Here is a 17,991-nt window from a genome sequence, read left to right as displayed (position 1 = left end):
CTTACTTTATAAAAAACTAATTTTAAAACACAAGTAGAGATAATTATCATAAGTTTGAAAGTGTTTTGTTTACAGCTACTACAGAAAGTAATAAAACATTAAAAGTTGTGTTATTCTAACTAAGATAAAGTCTAAACACGCACTGCTCTGAACTTTCATCAAAAATATAAATCGATTTCTTCATGTTTGGTTTTAGAACAAAGTATAAGACAAAACGATCACAAGAATGACTGCATTGTACGACGCTTCAGTAACTTATTAAATGTTCGTTTCAAAACTAAGTCATAAGTTACCTATATAGTAATTATAAAACTTATCGTAATTAAGTAAACTTTAGGTCTGTATATTTGTTAACTATATGGCTTTATTTCTTTGTTAGTCAAATCTTTTGAACAACAACTAATTTTTGAAGGTTTCTTCTATTTTTTTTACTTTTTTTATAGTATTTGTAGAAAACATATTTTTTTGCTCTTTTATTTAGACTTTTTATCAATTTTTTTAGCTACAAAACTATAATACTGTATAAAGTCGAAAGAAACTATTTACCATACATGACTACAAGAAAATCTAAAAATTCCAGCGTTTTGTTATTTTTTGTCTTTTTAGTCAGAGTTTTTCCTTCCTTAAAAGACATTACTTCCATTACTCGAACCTATAAGACAATTTTCCATATACCTGACATAGAAGATTTCGAAGCATCTGATTATCACTCGTGGCTATTTCAAGTAGCTTAATAAGATTATATTTATTTCTTAATGTTCGGTTTTTTAAAAGTATATAACAAATAAAAACTAATTTAAACAGCTTTGATCAAAAAAAATGTGAACATCAAAAGATGAAAAGAAAATTATATCTAACTTAGTTGTCTATTTTTATCCACTACCACAAATAAATCTTTTGCTATGTTTTTTTAATGATATATAATTTAGAACAGGATCTAAAATCAAGTTAAGACATTTAGCCAACTTATGCTGTGGGGACTTATTGACAGATTAAATAGGTCGCATAGGGATACCTTGCTATGTAGCTAATTTAATCTATACACCAAATCTAAACATGTTTGGTGCTTTCGTTTTATTAACTTAGTGTTTTAAAATATCAACGATGTTCTTTTCAGCAAGTTACAAAATTGATAGCGAGATCTAATTTTGTATACTTTGTCTGTTGGTCTGACAAGATATTTAGCATTTTTTTTTGGTAAGTTGTAAACTAGTTCAAGATTCCTCACCAAACATGGTATAAAAATATTTTACGGTTTTTATAAAAATATGAGTTACATTTGAAGATTAATCTAAACCTAGTGGTTAATCTAAACGACCAACCGCTACAGAAGCTTTGCTAAGTAAATTGCTTGAAAATATTTTCTGTGCGGTGTGCACATTACAATAAAAAATATAAACTACCATTAAATTTTTTTTTGTTTCGTTTGTCTTAATATACAAATGACTAAACCAAACGTAGTTAAAATGTATTTATTCACCTTAGTAACTTTTCTGTGCACATTAAAATAACACTTATGCACAATAGAGTGCTCACTGTGAAAACAGGTGATCTAGACAAATAGTATACAAAGTTTTTCAAAATATGTAGTATTTAACTGTTCTATAAATTATTCAACACTTAAAAAAAACATTTGTAAGTTTATCAAATAATTTTTGTTATTCATTCTTCAAAATATAACACTACATTAAAGATTTATGTGAATAATTTTCAAAACTCGTAGTCTTCCATTAAAATCATTTTCAATTATATAAATTTCAAAGTTAAGACGATTTTAAGGAAAAACTCAATCAAACGCTAATATGTTGATCTCTGTTTATTAAAAACTGCACATCAAAAACAGCACGTCAATAAGTACAAATTTCCGCGAATAATCTGAATATAATATTTCCTAGAAGCGTTACTCAAAACAACACCTAAAAACAAAAGTCATAGCCATTACTTTTACAACAGTTTGTTTTTCACATAATGTAAACTTAGACACCGAAAGAGTTAAATTTATAATAAAATTAGTAAAAAAAAACACTCAAGAACTATAAAAAACGACTGGAAAAACTCAAAATGATTTCAAGTTAAAATGTACTTGTACAAACTAAAAAGTTATTGTGTATTAGGAATGTTTCATTCGTCTTTTTTATTTTCTTTTTTGCAACTTTCTTCATTTTCCTCGGAGTCCTCGTTGAATCTAAGATTTAAATTATAATTTTACCAACCAATAAAATCGTTGATAAATAAAGTATATATTTAGATTAAAAATTTTTAACTCTAATTAAAAAAATATTTATACTAGTTTTTTATCAAGTATATATGTATACCATACAGTACACATATATCCTAAATTAATTTTTCTGTAACTCAAAGTTAAAAGACGAAGAACATGAACAAATATAATTTATATTTCCTACAGCATAAACGATGACATCTAAGATAAATAAGTTTTATAAATATTGTAAATATCCTAAAATACCTTGAACAAGATATTTACTTATCAAAATTTAATCACGTTATCTGTAAAATGTTTGGGTTTTTGGAACTTATTCTTAATAAAAAACTGTAAGTAAACCTTGATGTAACTTGTTTAAAAACATATAAATATTTAAATACCTTAATGGTATGAACTGTTTAGTGAAACAAGAAAAAATTTCTTAGACTTTGGTGCAAAAAAGCACTTAATCGTCTAAAACATGTCTATCTAAAAGCTCAACAGCTTTAATGTGTTGCCTTGTGATTGGTATCTAATAGCTTCTTTTACTAAGCTTTAATATTTGTATTAAATCTATTGTCATAAGTTTAGACTCTCATTTACGTTTATATGTTTAATCTTAATATTAACTATAATCTATATTTAACATGAAATAATATAGTTGCAGATCTTTCGGTTATTCGAGACATCGATACATACACACTTTTATTTCAACAGGAAATTAACTTTATACGAGTTTTACTATATTCAAAAAATCATATAATTATAAAACCTAATATATTGACTGTCCGAATTATTAATACACCTTTAAGTTCGATAAATAGAAATATTAACAAATAACTGGATGACAATTAGAAAAAACGTAGCTTTTAACAATAATCTAATGAATATATGAAACGATTACATACTTGAGCATAGCAGCTAACTCTCCCTTGAACCAAGCAAGCGCTAATGGAAATCCGACACACGTGGGCACTAGATAGAGAAGAGCGGGCTGTGCGTGTTTGAAGACGACCATGACGAACATGGTGGTTAGTAGACCGACCAGGTAGGCAAATATTCCACAATGAAAATATGTTCTCTTATCTTTCGAGATACTGTTCATTGTTAAATTTTTAATTAATAACTTTTATAAGTAAATAACTATCAGTAAATCAGTAAAAATTTATAAAAATACCATTAGAAAAGGTAGTAGGTATGGTCAACAAAAATTGAATCAAATTTTAAAACAAACTTTGACAAATTTCATGTTAATTAGTTTAATTCTTATTGAAAATTTAAAGGTAGCCTTTAAAAAAGGTTTTTTAGCGGTATACGCACTTTCAATTAAAACAATAGTAATTAAAAAAAACCTATATATGTAAACTTAATATTTTCTTTCTAGAAAAATTTTATTCCCAACAAAAAGTTATACACAACCCAGAGTTATTAATTAAAGGCTAACCTCAAATCAAATCTCAATAACAAGGCGATGAAGATTCCTGAAAATTGTAAAATGTTAGAATCTAGTGTATCACATCAAAATATAAAGAATATTATTATTTTTTTTTTAGATGATGATGTTTTATATATTTTTAGAATAACAAAACTCCAAATGAAAGATAAACTTTATGAAATGTAAAGTAATTTTTTACTTTAATAAAAAGAATTTAATAACAACACTATACTTGCGAAACCAGTTTCAAAAAACTAAATTGAATCTTTATTCATTTTAAAAACAGCTTGTAGCTTCATTTTAATTTCAAGTTCATAACTAATGAGGAGAAAAAAATCTTAACATAAATAACATGAATAACCTGGTAGAACGATATCTCCGAGACCAAGCATTGCACAATTTTCGCTGTTATATAAACCAGTTTCAAGGAAGGCGTTGGGAAATACAACTGAAGTGTTATTTAAAATCAATTATCAATTTTCTTCATATTTAAAAGATATGTAATTATAATATAATTGTTTAAAGCTTTTCAGAAAGCTTAATTTCAAATCTTTAATAGTAATACTTTAAATTTCTCAAATAGAACATAAGTGAAAAATTGAATTCATAGAAACATAAATATTATTAAAACGTAGTTTTACATATATAGCACGTCATTATATTATTAGATTGAATAAGTTATATATTTAAAACTATTCTCTAAAAACTAAAAAACAACAAATAAACAATAACAAAGTTATCACATGTCTTGATTTTTAGAAAATAAATAAAGAGATCTCAACTACTAGATGAGAAATAATATATTTGGTCTTTAAAGACTTACTTTATTATGCAAATAAGTTTTGGTCAAAGACCTCGTCAGTGCTTAAATAAAAAAATCAAAAAAGATATGTAACAGTCATGGAAAACAGTATTTGACTTCTTAAATAAAAAAGTTTTTTATTTAAAAACAAAACAAACTAAATTTCAATTTTAAGGTTGAATTTATGGTAAAGTTTAAATTTTAGTTAGGTTTCGAAACTTCGTGTGCATAATAAATTCTTGAAAGAATAATTATATAGCAAAATTGTGTTATTTAATGTCACAAAAAATACTTTTATGTTCTATTATGCTAACAGATGATAAAACATTGACAACAATTTTTTTGTCTTCAGTATTTAATGTTTATCAATTCTAAAATTAAATAACTACTATATTTTTTTAAAGAAATTTAATAAAATAAACTATAAAAACTAACTAAATAAATCAAACGTTTAATAAAGATATTAAATGTAACATAACTGTACTTAACGGTAGTGTTTCATTTTATCAATTCAAAAATGATATATAATGCAATAAAAAATAAAAGCTAACTTTTGATAGGTGCATTGAAGTTTTTCGCAACTGTAACCATGACATTGGTTCCAAACACCCAAAAAATATCATAGATGAACAATCCTGAAAATTTTCAACTTATTATCAAAATACAGATATTAAAACATGCGTGAACATAATTACAAACAACAATTAAAAAAAACCAGCGAGTAAAATAGCTCCAGTTACGACACTGTTCAGCTTGAGAAGTTGAATTGCATTAATTGAAAAAGCCAATCCGATCATATTGTTTGCAATCCAGTGCTGTTTTTTTTTAATTTTGATAGTTAAATAAATGTAAAAGTTAAAAATTAGTGCATTTCTAACAGCCAATCTGTACTTTCTGATTTAGCTATAACATTAATAAGTAAACAATGCTTTTTTTTTTAAATTAAAAATTATATATACAAAAAAACAAACTTTCGAATAGAAGTACCAAATACCAGCAGCAGCGTAAAGTACAAGTGAACAAATTGAATGGATGTCAATCTTGCTCTCCACCAGATCTGGTGACCAACAATTTATTAAAAATATGTACGTCAAGTTTACTAGAAAAATATATCTTAGTTTCATAAACAGTTGAGTTTTTCTTTCTTATTTTATTTTACTAAATCTAGACTATATTCAAAGTTACTATACTACAGAGAAAATTTCAGACAAAAACTTTTTAAAAATAGTATTTTGATAGCATTCGAAACAGTTTTACATTACTAGTAAAATAAAATCTGCCCATAATTTTAAATTTAATTAGAAAATTTTTATAAAAGTATGAATACAACTAACTTTCTGTTTTTTCTCCATTCTTTTCTGTAAGTGTCAAACAGTATTCTCTATTCGGCACACTTTTGAATAATTTGTTCGAGTATGATCTAAAAATTTGCAAACTATATCAAAAGTGAAAACAAAAGTTTAAATTCAAACACATTTTCTAGAAAAAAAACTGGTATAAATTTTCTTCAAAAATTTGATCTCAGATTGCTAAGATTCTAGCGCATTTAGAGCTTCAAACAAATTTTAAAATTCTGTCTACAACAAAAGTTATGCCTGTTGGTGCTAAGTAATTAAAGGCTTTTGGTTAAATCAAATTATGATGTTATTTTAAAATAGAAAATCATTGCAATAGTTAAAGAAAGACCATTAAAAAACTATTTCAGTGATTTTTTCATATATTAAAAAAGTATTTGAAATCTTTTAAAAACAATAGTTGAAAAGTATATTCCTTGCACGTTTTTTGTCGTTACTCTAACAAACTTTCAGAGACTAATGTACTTTAAGAAGAAGATAAATGTGTACTGTACACCCTAACAAAATGACTATATTTGACAGATTTTAGAAAAATTATAAAACCATTTTCTGCAAGTGCTTAAAACAGGGTTGTCTAAAGTTTTTGAAATTTTTTTTACATGTTTTCTGAATGTCTTATAGGTTTTCGAAAGTATAAGTTTTTGAGTCTAATTTCAGTATAAATTAAGTTTAAAAATTGTCTTAAATGTGTTTTCTAATTATAAAAATAATTTAATGATATCAAAAAAAAAACTAATGATAGCATTTAGCGTCAAATATAAATTTGACTACTTAACATATAAAAAATGCTTAAAACTCCAGGGTTTTTTCCAGGTATTTCAGGTATTTTAGATTTTTCCATAATTTCTCAAATTAAAGATTTTTTCAGAATTAAATATTTTTTAGCAACCCTGTTAAAACTAAGTTTTTATTTTTATTTTTTAGACAGTTAAGGCAAAGTGTTCTCCATAACACTCTATAGACTTATCTTTTAAGTTTTTATTGAATAATTTTAGTAGAAAGTATTCTTTTTATTATCAAAATTTTATATCAGGGTTGCTAATTTTTTTTGGCAAATTTTTTCCAGGTTTTCAAAATTTCCTCCAGGCTTTTAAAAGTACACATTCTTAGGTCTATGTTTAGTTTAAGGTAAATAATTGTGTTAAAAAGTATAAAAATATTAAAAATATACTGTAAAGCTACCTCAAATGTGTTTTTTAATAAAAAAAATTTAGATGATGACAAAATTTTTTATCTATACGGTAGGTTTTTTGTGTTAAATCAATTTTCTGCTTAGCATGTAATTTTTTTTTTAATTCCAGGTTTTATAGTGATTTTTGTTCTAAATTCCAGGTTTTTTATTCAAAATTTCTCAAATTCCAGGTTTTCAGCCTAAATTGTCAAATTCCAGGTTTTCAAGTTTTTTGGCAACCCTGTTTATATTAAACTTTTAGAAAAAAATGTTTAAGATAATTTATATTTAAAGTTACAAAAGTGCTACATGATATAATTTTTTGTAAATTATTTAAAAAGCTACATCAGTTAAGGTAAATAAGGGTGATACTCACACATTGATTTAATTTAGATTTTGGTCATAATAGTCAAACACTTTCCTTTCTAAACAGCGTTTAAAAAAATTGAATAATATATAAAGAAAGAATTGAAAACTAGATAAAATTATGAAAAAATGTATTTTATTTGGTTTATGTGTTAATCATTTCAAAAACTAAAAAAATATACTTTAGTACATCTCAATATATCAAAAATGGATTAAATATATTTTAGATATTAAGAAAAGTGAACAGTTATAAATAAACAAAAGTTACAGCTTAGGCTTGCATAATTTTTTTTTTCCAAGTAAAATACAATATAAGCGTATTTAATACTAAAAACATACAAACAAGAAAACACTTTAAATAAATTTAAAACCGAAATACTATTGCAAGTAAACTAACCCTGCAACTTCAAACATAGCCCATGTCCCAAGTACACAGAAATATATTGCAAGCAACCAATTCAAATATTCTTTTGGAAAAATCTGAAAAAAATATTATTCAGATAAGTTTCAATTAACAAAGCAAATGAAACCTAAAATTATATATGGGAATTAAAAAACACAAAAAAAGACTATAAATTAAAATGGGGGATACTTGGTAGAGATTAAACAACACCTAACAACTATGTGTTACTTATGTAGCTTAAAAGAATACGAAGTCAAATAAACCAAAAAAGAATTAGATCTAAATAAAAGAAAATATAGAATACAACCCTGAAAATAAAAAACAAAGAAAAAGTACAAACAATGCAAAAAATACAATTACTTGTACAAAAATGGTTATAAAAATAGACTAAAAACATATTATTAAATTCATTATAATTCTATTTATGTAAACTTTTATAATTTTGCCAATATAAACTTATTTCTTTTGATAGTATACTAATAAATTTTGAAACAATTGTCGGCAAACTTAAAACTGTTTGTTTTTTAATAAAAATAAGTATACATATATACTCTAATTAGATAAAACTTGCTGAAAAAGTACTAAAGCTCTAAAACAACCGTTCAAAGTCAAAATTTGTTTTTGTATTTACATAAATTATTTATATAAAGAAAGCTAAAAAAATCAATTTACAAAACATTACCTTAAATTATATTCTTTAAAAATAATGAAACATTTTGGTTATGTTCATGTATCAAAAAGTAAATAATGACATGACTCTATTTAAAGTTTAAATAATTCTCATTATCAAATACTTCATTTAATAAATATCCAGCCTAGCTTTTTCAAAGCCTTAACCATAAATATATGTAAATAAAACTTGTTTTTTTTGCATATCCAAAATTATATAAATTAGTAAAAACTTACTTTAAAAACAATGAATAATGAGAATAGAGCAACACTTGCCATCAATGGAAACTGCATGGCATCTTTAGATGAAATAACTTCACTTTTTTCCTAAGACATATCATTTTTATTTATTAAATTAAGTTCATTGATATATCAAATATCTATTTTATGTAAACTGTTATAGAGTCTTTTTTAAACAGTAATTAACATTTCAATTTATATATGTAGACAGAAATATTTAGTGTTAAGAATAAAAAAATTTCTTAATAGACCAAGTTCTAACTTATTTTTTTGTTTGAAAATTTAAATAATATATCAGTTTAAAAATTAAGAGCATAAGGGGGTGGATAACCTTTTTGAAAATTTAGTCTTAATTTATTGAGTTTTAACTAAGCTAAAAGTTGCTTTATACAGATTTTTTAGACTCAAATTTTTTTTGAGACATAGCCGGTCAAAGTTGGAGACTACAATAAGTTTCTTATGGGAGGCGCAAACTAAAACGACAAAAAACTAGCACTAAAAATCTATCTCCTCCTACATTTTTTGAGATAACTATCTCAAACTTTCAGGAAATGTTCCTTACAATATTTAGAAAATTCTGTCTGAACAAAACTTTTTTTAAATAAAAACTTTATGACAAAAAAAATGCTTTTTTGTTTATCTTTTTTATAAATATTTTTTTTTTTAAATCTTTCCGACAGAAAAACTGGTCTGAGATTTTGAGAAATCTTAAAACTATCTTGAGTATTATAAAAAAAAATTAAGTGATGTAAACAATCTGGGGTTTAAAAAACATTTTCAACTAGCCTGAGTCATCCAGAGGTTTAAAAAATTTCAAACTTTTTAAGTTAGCTCTAATATCCTGAGTGTGTGATTACTAGTATACACTTAGAGTTTAGAACTATTTTTCACAACACATTTATTTATATATAAATAATCATTAGTAAGTTGCTGTTTTTAAAACAAAATTAGGTTAAGGGGCTTTGGAGTAAATTATTTTTCTTTTAAAGTAAGTCTTATGGCAATAACAGTCTAGAAAAAAAACTGAAATTTAATGCTTTTTGTAAATGTATTTTTTGTAAAGACCAATTATTAGTAATACTTTAAATTACAATAAATCATAAATAAAACTTTTCTTTTTTCAGAAGTAACAAAAATCGCTAGTGGTAAAGTATTTAAAAAAACTTACTATAAACTAGTGAAACATAGACAAATCATTATATACAAACTTATAGAAAGTCAGTTTGGTTTTAATAAAATTTTGACAGAACTTTGCAAACCTTGTTTTTATTAGAAGCAGCTCTCCATGAACCAACAATTATTGGAATAATTGCTAATATAACAAGTACACCTAAAGCAATACACTGATCAACTGGATTTTGAGGTTCCCTTTTAGCTTGCTCAGTTTTTCCAAATGTATCATTGAGTACATCTACTACTGCATCTTTTACAGAATCAGCTATTCCTTTAGTGGTTTCAACATCAGCCATAATTGCTTTTGACTTTTGTGCAGCTGTAAAGACTATTCTTTTAATTTGTTTTATACAATATCTCTTTTATTGTCATTCGTGTTCAATTTTTATTTAAGACACGTCCTAGTGGGTAAACCCCTAAAGTAAAACTATAGTACCAAGAATATACTAATAGTATATTCCTGGTATTATATTGCTAGAAACACTGGTTAGCAAGGCCTAACTCGTTCAAAATATACAATACCACGAAATCAACATTTTTATTTTGACAAATAATTAAAACAAAGTGTTACAACAAACTTATAATAAAATGGAAGCTTAAGAATTAAAAGTAATAGTTCTTTTTTTTTTCAGGTATTACTGCAAGTTTTAAAGTCTGAACAGAGTTTTCAAAATAACATTGATTGTTATACCAATTAAGTACTAAGGCGTATAATATTTTCTATGTCTTATATTAAGTTTTCACGTAATTAAAGCAATTCGTTTTAACAAGTATGAACCTGAGCCTTAAAGCAGATTCATCAATATTTTTTTCCTGCATAACAAAATAGGGTCATACTTTATTTAATATTTATTTAAATCCTTTATTTATACAAAGTTTGACTTTTAGACTTATAGAATTTTTTATTACATATGGCTTAAACCAGGGGCGTGTTTTGATTGGTTTCCTGGAGCTTGTCCAACCCCATAAAATAAAAGTAAACAAAAATGTTATACTCTAAAACCTTTGTTTAACAAGAACTTTTACACATTCAGTATACTTAAATATGCTGTTTTTATGAGGTCGGACAGGCTCCAGGAAACCAGTCAAAACAGGACTCTGGTTTAAGCCATAAATATAAACAAATATTATAAGTCTAAAAGTCTAACTTTAATTTTTAAACAATAATCTTGAAATTATAATAAAGAAACACAAGTCAGAGTTTTAAGTTTTGCTGTTGTTATTCTTTATGTCAGCTAAAAAAAAAATTGGTAGTGAATTCATAACCTATTATAGCCTAATCATATTTTATTAACTTACTGAAAGTTTTTATTGAAGATTCGCAACATAAGTAAATAAATAAAGTATATGCACTGCTTTTGAACTAGAAACTACTATTTTATTGTTTATTAAACGACAAAAAAAAAACTCAAAATTATTGGTCCTAGGACCTGGTGCACGAAAAAATATTTTGGTTATTGAGTCGCACAACACATGTATACCTTTTAACGTCTTGTTAAGGACATGACGTTAAAACTTTAAAGTTAATTGCTAAAGTATAAATACACATACTTACTGGTAGATAATAAATTGTGTGATATTTTTTTGTTTGTTTTAAATTAAATAGCAATTAAAAGTCGGGTTTTATTAAAACAGATTCTTTCACATTTTTTATTATGATATTTCTGTACTACCATTTGATTTTTTTAAAGTTTCAATTCATTTAGTTAAGTAACACTGGCCATGGTATTTTAACTATTTAACCACACACTTTAAATGATAGAAATTTAAACATTTTCTATAAAATACTAGTTAACTAAAAAGGTTTTATGTTGTTTTATTCTTTAAACTTTCATTAATTTTGATAATTGAGTTTTAAACAAAACCACTTATATTTAATAGTGATACTTCAACCAATATAGATGAAATTTATTAAACTTAAATAATTAAAGTGGTTTTAATCAACGTTTAAACGAGCTTAGTTAAAAAATTAATAAAAATTTTCAACATATCTTTAACTCAACAAAAGATATACCCATTTGTTTACTTAAAAACTACTTTTATTAAAACTTGTTTGCGTTAAATGTCATGACTTATAATATAACTTCTAAAAAAAGTGACTAAAACATCACATCCAAAATAAATACAAAATATAACAAACGAAAGTTCACTAATTTATTTTACAAGAATTTTTTTCAAATACTTAAATAACTTATGTGTAGTTTGCACAGTTATAATTTTGAAGTTTTAATATTCAGTCAAACAAGGAGAAAACTTTGTGTAACAGTATTTGAATAATTTAACCTAGAAAAACTGTTTTAAATTAAGTCAAGCTGTTGAGATTCAACAACAGCAAAAGTGAAAGCAAAAGCTAGTTGACAGCCAAAACTATTGCTGTAAAACTTATATGAATAAACATTGATAATAAATTGGTATAAACTTTATAAAGACATAACTTTGTTTTTAATATACAAATGCTTAACCACATGAGTAGACATAAGATAATTTTATAAAGTGTTTTGTTAAAAGCTACTAAAGGAATACACTAATATTGAACAAGTAAGTTTGTGCTACCCCATTTGAAAAAGTCTGGAAACGCCCCTGGTTGAAACAAAATAAAATATAGATTTGTAGTACAATAACCAAAAATTCTTTCTTAACATATTTTAATGTACCAATTTATTGCTGAAAACCAATTTTTTTCCATTAAAAATTTTTATTTTAACCAGTGTTTTCAAAATTTAACTAATTTTTTTTTTAAACAAAATAAATACTCACAAGAGTAGTTAATCAAACAAAATACGAGTATAGTTAAGAAATAATCAATATAAAACTAATCAAATTAATCATAAAAACTAAAAAAGATAATTAGAACAAAAATCGACTATTTAAAAACGTTAAGTGTCATTCTAGATGCTTTATCAGGACCTAGTTGATGATTAATTTGATGGTTTGTCCTGGACATGACTTTAAACTGTATCCTGGTGTATGAATCGATAACCGAAAGGTTTTTCGTACACCATGTCCTTGGACCAAATATTTGAGCGCTTTTTTTTTCGTTCAATAAACAACAGTTTGAGTTTTTTAATCATAATTGCCTTTACTGCTACTGCATACTAAAATTATATTTAAGAATTCAAATCAAAACTTAATCATCAAATAGGTCTCGATAAAGGATCTAGCATTACACTTAATGTTTTTAAGTAGTTGATTTTTGTTCTAATTATCTTTTTTAGTTTACAGATTAATGTGATTAGTTTTATATGGTCGAAGTCAGTGACTATTTCCTATTTAAAAAATTGTACTAAACAAACATATTATAAGTATGTTTATGAAACTTGTCAAGTAGCAATTAAACTAAATCAAGAGCAAACTGTAGTACTAATTTCATGGTCTTATTGTTATACTTTTGGTTTTAGAGAAATTATAAACTTTTTTAATTAAAGTTTTACAAAAGTAAAGCAACCCGCGAATGTCTTAACGCCTATGTCGAACAAAATTGGCCTATTATGTACAAAACGCTACTACATCTTGCCCAATTGTGTCACATTTACACAAACACACTTTTGCACCAACGTCACTTTTGCACGGCGTCACTCTGCACGTATTCATCCTGACCTTGACATTGAAACTAAACCTAACTTCGTGAAAAAGTGACTACTCATGCAAAAGTGACTACTCGTGCAAAACAGACCCCTACTCTGCCCATTGACTAGAGAAAATTAAGAAAATATAAAAAAATTAGTTAAACTTGAGTTAATTTTCTTAATGTTTAAAACTGTACAATAGAAAAATATTGGTGTTTCATTAAAGAAAAGAAATAAAGTTACTATTAATGAATCAATGTGCTTTTATTCATACAATTATGAAAAATATAAGCTAATAAAGTGCAAGTTGAGAAAAATTTTTGTTATAAATTTACTATAAATGTTTTTGAAAGTATAGACTTTTTGTTTTTACAAAAGCAAATTATTATTGTTTATATCAGATTAACGGATCCAACTATTTTTCGAAAAAAGTTTGATGCCCGATTCTGATCTTAATATTAAATGCCGGATCTGGCAGGTTTATAACTTTAACATAAAAATAGGTAGCTTAAGTTTAACTACGCTATGTACACGAATATGATGTGAAAAACATAAAATATTTGTTTTCATTTACAATAGTTAATATAGAATTTATTGTTTATAAAATGTCTGTTAACTTAGTAGCAGTAATAGCTAAAATAAATAAAACACTATTCTGTTAATCAAAATTAATAATATAAAATACTAGCATCTATTTTATAAGTACTTTATTAAATCGCAATCTATAACTAAATTAATATGATAATAATTTTTAGAAAACCTATAATTAATTTTTCCCATAAAACATTTAGAGTGTTTCTAGTGTTTAATTATTACTGTTTAAATTTTGTTTAAACAAAGTTGTCATTAAACTTTATTAAAAAGCTTTATTTTATAAAGTAACTATAAAAAAACATATTCGACCGTAATTTTATTAAAAGTAACTGAGTTTTAATTTTTATTTGGTGTGAAATTGATAAAGTTCACGTCAAAACTGTAAGATATTTATTTTAGATTAACAAAACTAATAAAGAGTCTCTAAAAAATACAATTAAAAGTTTCGTATACAAAACTTTAAAAAAAATATATATTCTATAATAAAAATATTAAAAGATATAGTTTCTTGGATTTATAGTTAAAAAATCCTTACAGTACAAAAAAACATGTAGAATAATTGAGTTCTTCGGAAATCTTCCTATTAAAGTAGCTAAAGACTAAGCTTAATTACCTTATCGTATAGACTAAGAATTGGCAACGAACGACCCGCAACTTAATTTTTAGAACAAAATCAATTTGTGTAAAACTAATTATATTGAGCATTTTTGTAAGAATTTTTTAATTGTTATGATTTTTTTATTCAGAAGACAATATGGTAGTGCTGTCGCTGTGTTAGCTGTTGAATAAAGAAGCAATTGATAATTTATTATACTTTTCTTTGACTTTTACATAATATACATTTTTTTACTACGCCGCCCCGATACATTTTTTTTATAACTGTGGACTGCAAAATACTTTTTCTTTTAAAGATTGATTTATTGACATTTGGTTAAAGGAAGAGCTATTCTTTTGAGATAAGAGTGAATTATTGTTCGGTTAATCGCTGCCGTTTTAAAGTCAGTATGCCAATTGCCATTGTATTGGAGATAAAATTAAAATTTTTAAATATGCATTTAGTGCTTAATTATTAAATAAGTCTAGCCAGAACCAAATAAGTTAAAATAGTTTTTGAAAAGTCGTAATTAAAAGTCATAACTTTAAAAAGTTTGAGCTAGTTGCAAAATCCGATAATTAAAAAGACAGAATTAAAAAACCATTTGAAATAAAAAAACTGTAGTTTTAATTTTCTTAGTTTTTATTAACAACACTTAAGACTTCAAAATTTTGTTGTCGCAATTTTGATTTTAAAAGCTATAAATAAAATTGAACTTAAAATGTTTTAATTTGAACTGTTGGAATTTTGAATTTCGGAAAATATGTTTTAGGAAAGTTTACATTTTAAGGTATTAGTTGCTATGTAACTCAATATAAGTACAATAAAAATAAATAGCTTATACAAATGTTTTAATTTATAATTTAATTATTTTAAAGCTTGCAAAAATATATGAATCTAAAAGGTATAAATTTAGACAAACAATAAGTTTTCTGCTACACTAATTATACTAGTCTGATTTAAAACTAAGTTTGGTTAAATGATAGTATTTGATTTGATTATCTTTCAAGTTTTACTCGAATTAGGGGATTTATGAGGCTAAAACTAACTCCTTACTGATTATCATGAAACAGATTTTTCTTAAACGACATGCATGAGTAAGCACCAATATCTAAATATTATGATTGTAAGAAGTAAATTATAGCATGCTAAACAGAGGATAAATATGTATAAATTATAGACTGTGATGCTACAATTTTATATTGGTGTCTCTTTAGGCTTTACTTTTCTAAATATTTTAGGCTACTATGATTAAAAAATTAAAATATAGGTGAAGTAAAATAGTATCTGCAAAGTTTTAGTTGTGTATGTAAATAAATAAAGTTGTAGTACAGTGCTTACTCTGGACATGTTAGGCAAGACTTTTCTGTAAACATGTCCGGATAAGCAATTTTCCAGATAAGTACAAAACTTTTTTTTTTACTTAAATAGTATAAGTGCTGTGTATTATTCAATGCATAATAAATAACAAATGCTCAGTTTCTCTTTTTCTGCTTAAAACTTTTCTTTACTTTTCAAAATATCGACCTGCCTATGCTAAACTGCTCCATTAATACTTATAAAATACTTTAGCACATTGTTTTTTACCACTTTATAAACTTATAGTTTATTTTCAGCCATTATTGCAACTTGATTTTTTTTTGATGTCTTGTTTTTTTAAAACCTGGTAAGATAAGTATGTCAAACTTATATGATTTATAAAAATAAAAATCATGCATCTCATCTTAAACAAAAAGTGTTTGAATTAACAACATATATAATATACTGTAAATTAGAAATCAAACATAAAACAACTGTTATACATTCATTTTCTAAAAAAATTAGAATTTTATTAAAGATCAAAAACACTTTAAAAAATTTAAATATTCTAAATAACATTGTTTAAAAAAAAATTAAAAACTGACTTACTTAACATACAAATAAATTTTGATAGATAAACTAGTTTGAATATAAGCTTAAGTAGTATTATTATGTCATAATAATGAACTCAATTGCAAAGTTTATAAAATCAATTAATATTTTCTTACAGAATGAAAGCATTTATATCACACAAAAATGTTTGTGTTTAATATTGAATTTTTAAAAAATTTTCTCTTGACTGAAACTGTCTGGATAAGTGAAGTCCAGATAAGTGACAAGTGATAAGCACTGGATTGACAATTGTCATAGTACTTCTATGGGCTTTGAATTGTTATTTTATGTTGAATACTTTATAAAAATATGTTTGTGTAACTTGTTTTTTTTTACAAAATAGTTAGCTTTTCAAAAAAAAGTTGCATAGAAGCACTATGAAAATAATCAATTTAACAAACAATACTAAATAAATATAAACATATTTACTTATTGCTAATTGCCAGTTTTTGCGAATTTAATTATGGGTTTTTTATTGAACAAATTCTATGGCACCAAAAATATTTTATAATTCTTTATAAATCAACAACATTCTCAATAAAAACTTTCAAAATAAGTACTCTTATTATAAGTACCAATTATAAGTACTTTTATATACTTGATATTTTGCTTGTATCTTTTCAGAAAACTTTTTACTACTAGTTTCTAATAATGATTAAAAGAAAGAAGCAAAATTATATAAATCAATCAGCATGCTGATTAAGGCAATCAAATGCTAATAAAGTGTAAGCTGCGATTTTAATTATTGGTTTTTCATTAGACAAATTCTTTAGCACCAAAAATACTTTATAAATTTTTATAAATATACATCATTCTCAATAAAAACTTTCATAAATACCAATTCTAAGTACTTTTATATGCTAGATGTTTTGTTTATATCTTTTCAGAAAACTTTTTAATACTAGCTTCTAATTAATGACTTTTTTAGATGCTTTATTTCTTTAAAAACAATATAATATTGCTCTTTTAAATTTATTGGATCCAAACTAATTTTAAATTGTATGTATATATTTTTGAAATAGGATCAGGTCTTAGCAGAAAATTTAGATTTGCATCTTTGATTTGGTAGACCACTAATTAAAACTTAGAAAGAGTTTTTTCAGTCATCAAGAGACAAAAGCTTTATATATGTTAAAAAACTACACAAATATTAAACATTGTACAAAAAAGGCTCATAAATGAAATGAAATTTGTAAAACTTCATAAAAAAAACATTAAAAAAATTTGAATTTTTAGTTTATTATATAATGTACAACATTTTTTTAATAACATTATACATAAGTTTTTCAAGTTAGATTAAAAGTTGATTTTTTTTATTATAGTTATGTTTTGGCATGCTTAGAAACAAATGCTTAGAAAACTGTTTTTAATAAAATTATTTTGTAAAATTAAAAAAGCTTTAATCTTTAAGTTATTAATAGTTCTTCACTGATTAAAGACACTAGCAATAAGTATTAGTAAATTGTTATTATCCGTAATATACTAACACTAATTTATTAAACAGCTTT

The 17,991-nt window shown here is 24.6% G+C and overlaps 1 protein-coding gene across 1 annotated transcript; it reads right to left on the bottom strand.

Annotated features, from left to right (window-relative positions):
• Positions 1-1,801: 1,801 nt before the first annotated feature.
• Positions 1,802-10,166, bottom strand: LOC145829902 (signal peptide peptidase-like). Its single transcript, XM_082937778.1, has 11 exons — positions 9,904-10,166; positions 8,642-8,731; positions 7,730-7,812; positions 5,775-5,860; positions 5,412-5,497; positions 5,156-5,255; positions 4,992-5,075; positions 4,000-4,086; positions 3,648-3,684; positions 3,112-3,300; positions 1,802-2,185 (listed from the first exon to the last, which is right to left on the bottom strand). Exons 1-11 carry the CDS (start codon positions 10,111-10,113, stop codon positions 2,122-2,124), a joined length of 1,116 nt encoding a protein of 371 aa, XP_082793904.1. The 5' UTR covers positions 10,114-10,166; the 3' UTR covers positions 1,802-2,121.
• Positions 10,167-17,991: the final 7,825 nt, after the last annotated feature.

The sequence above is a fragment of the Thalia democratica genome, chromosome 1 (genome assembly GCF_965202585.1).
Source record: "Thalia democratica chromosome 1, ktThaDemo2.hap1.1, whole genome shotgun sequence".
Classification (NCBI taxonomy): domain Eukaryota; kingdom Metazoa; phylum Chordata; class Thaliacea; order Salpida; family Salpidae; genus Thalia; species Thalia democratica.
Note: the sequence above shows the minus strand (reverse complement) of the source record. Positions and strands in the feature narration are given on the sequence as shown.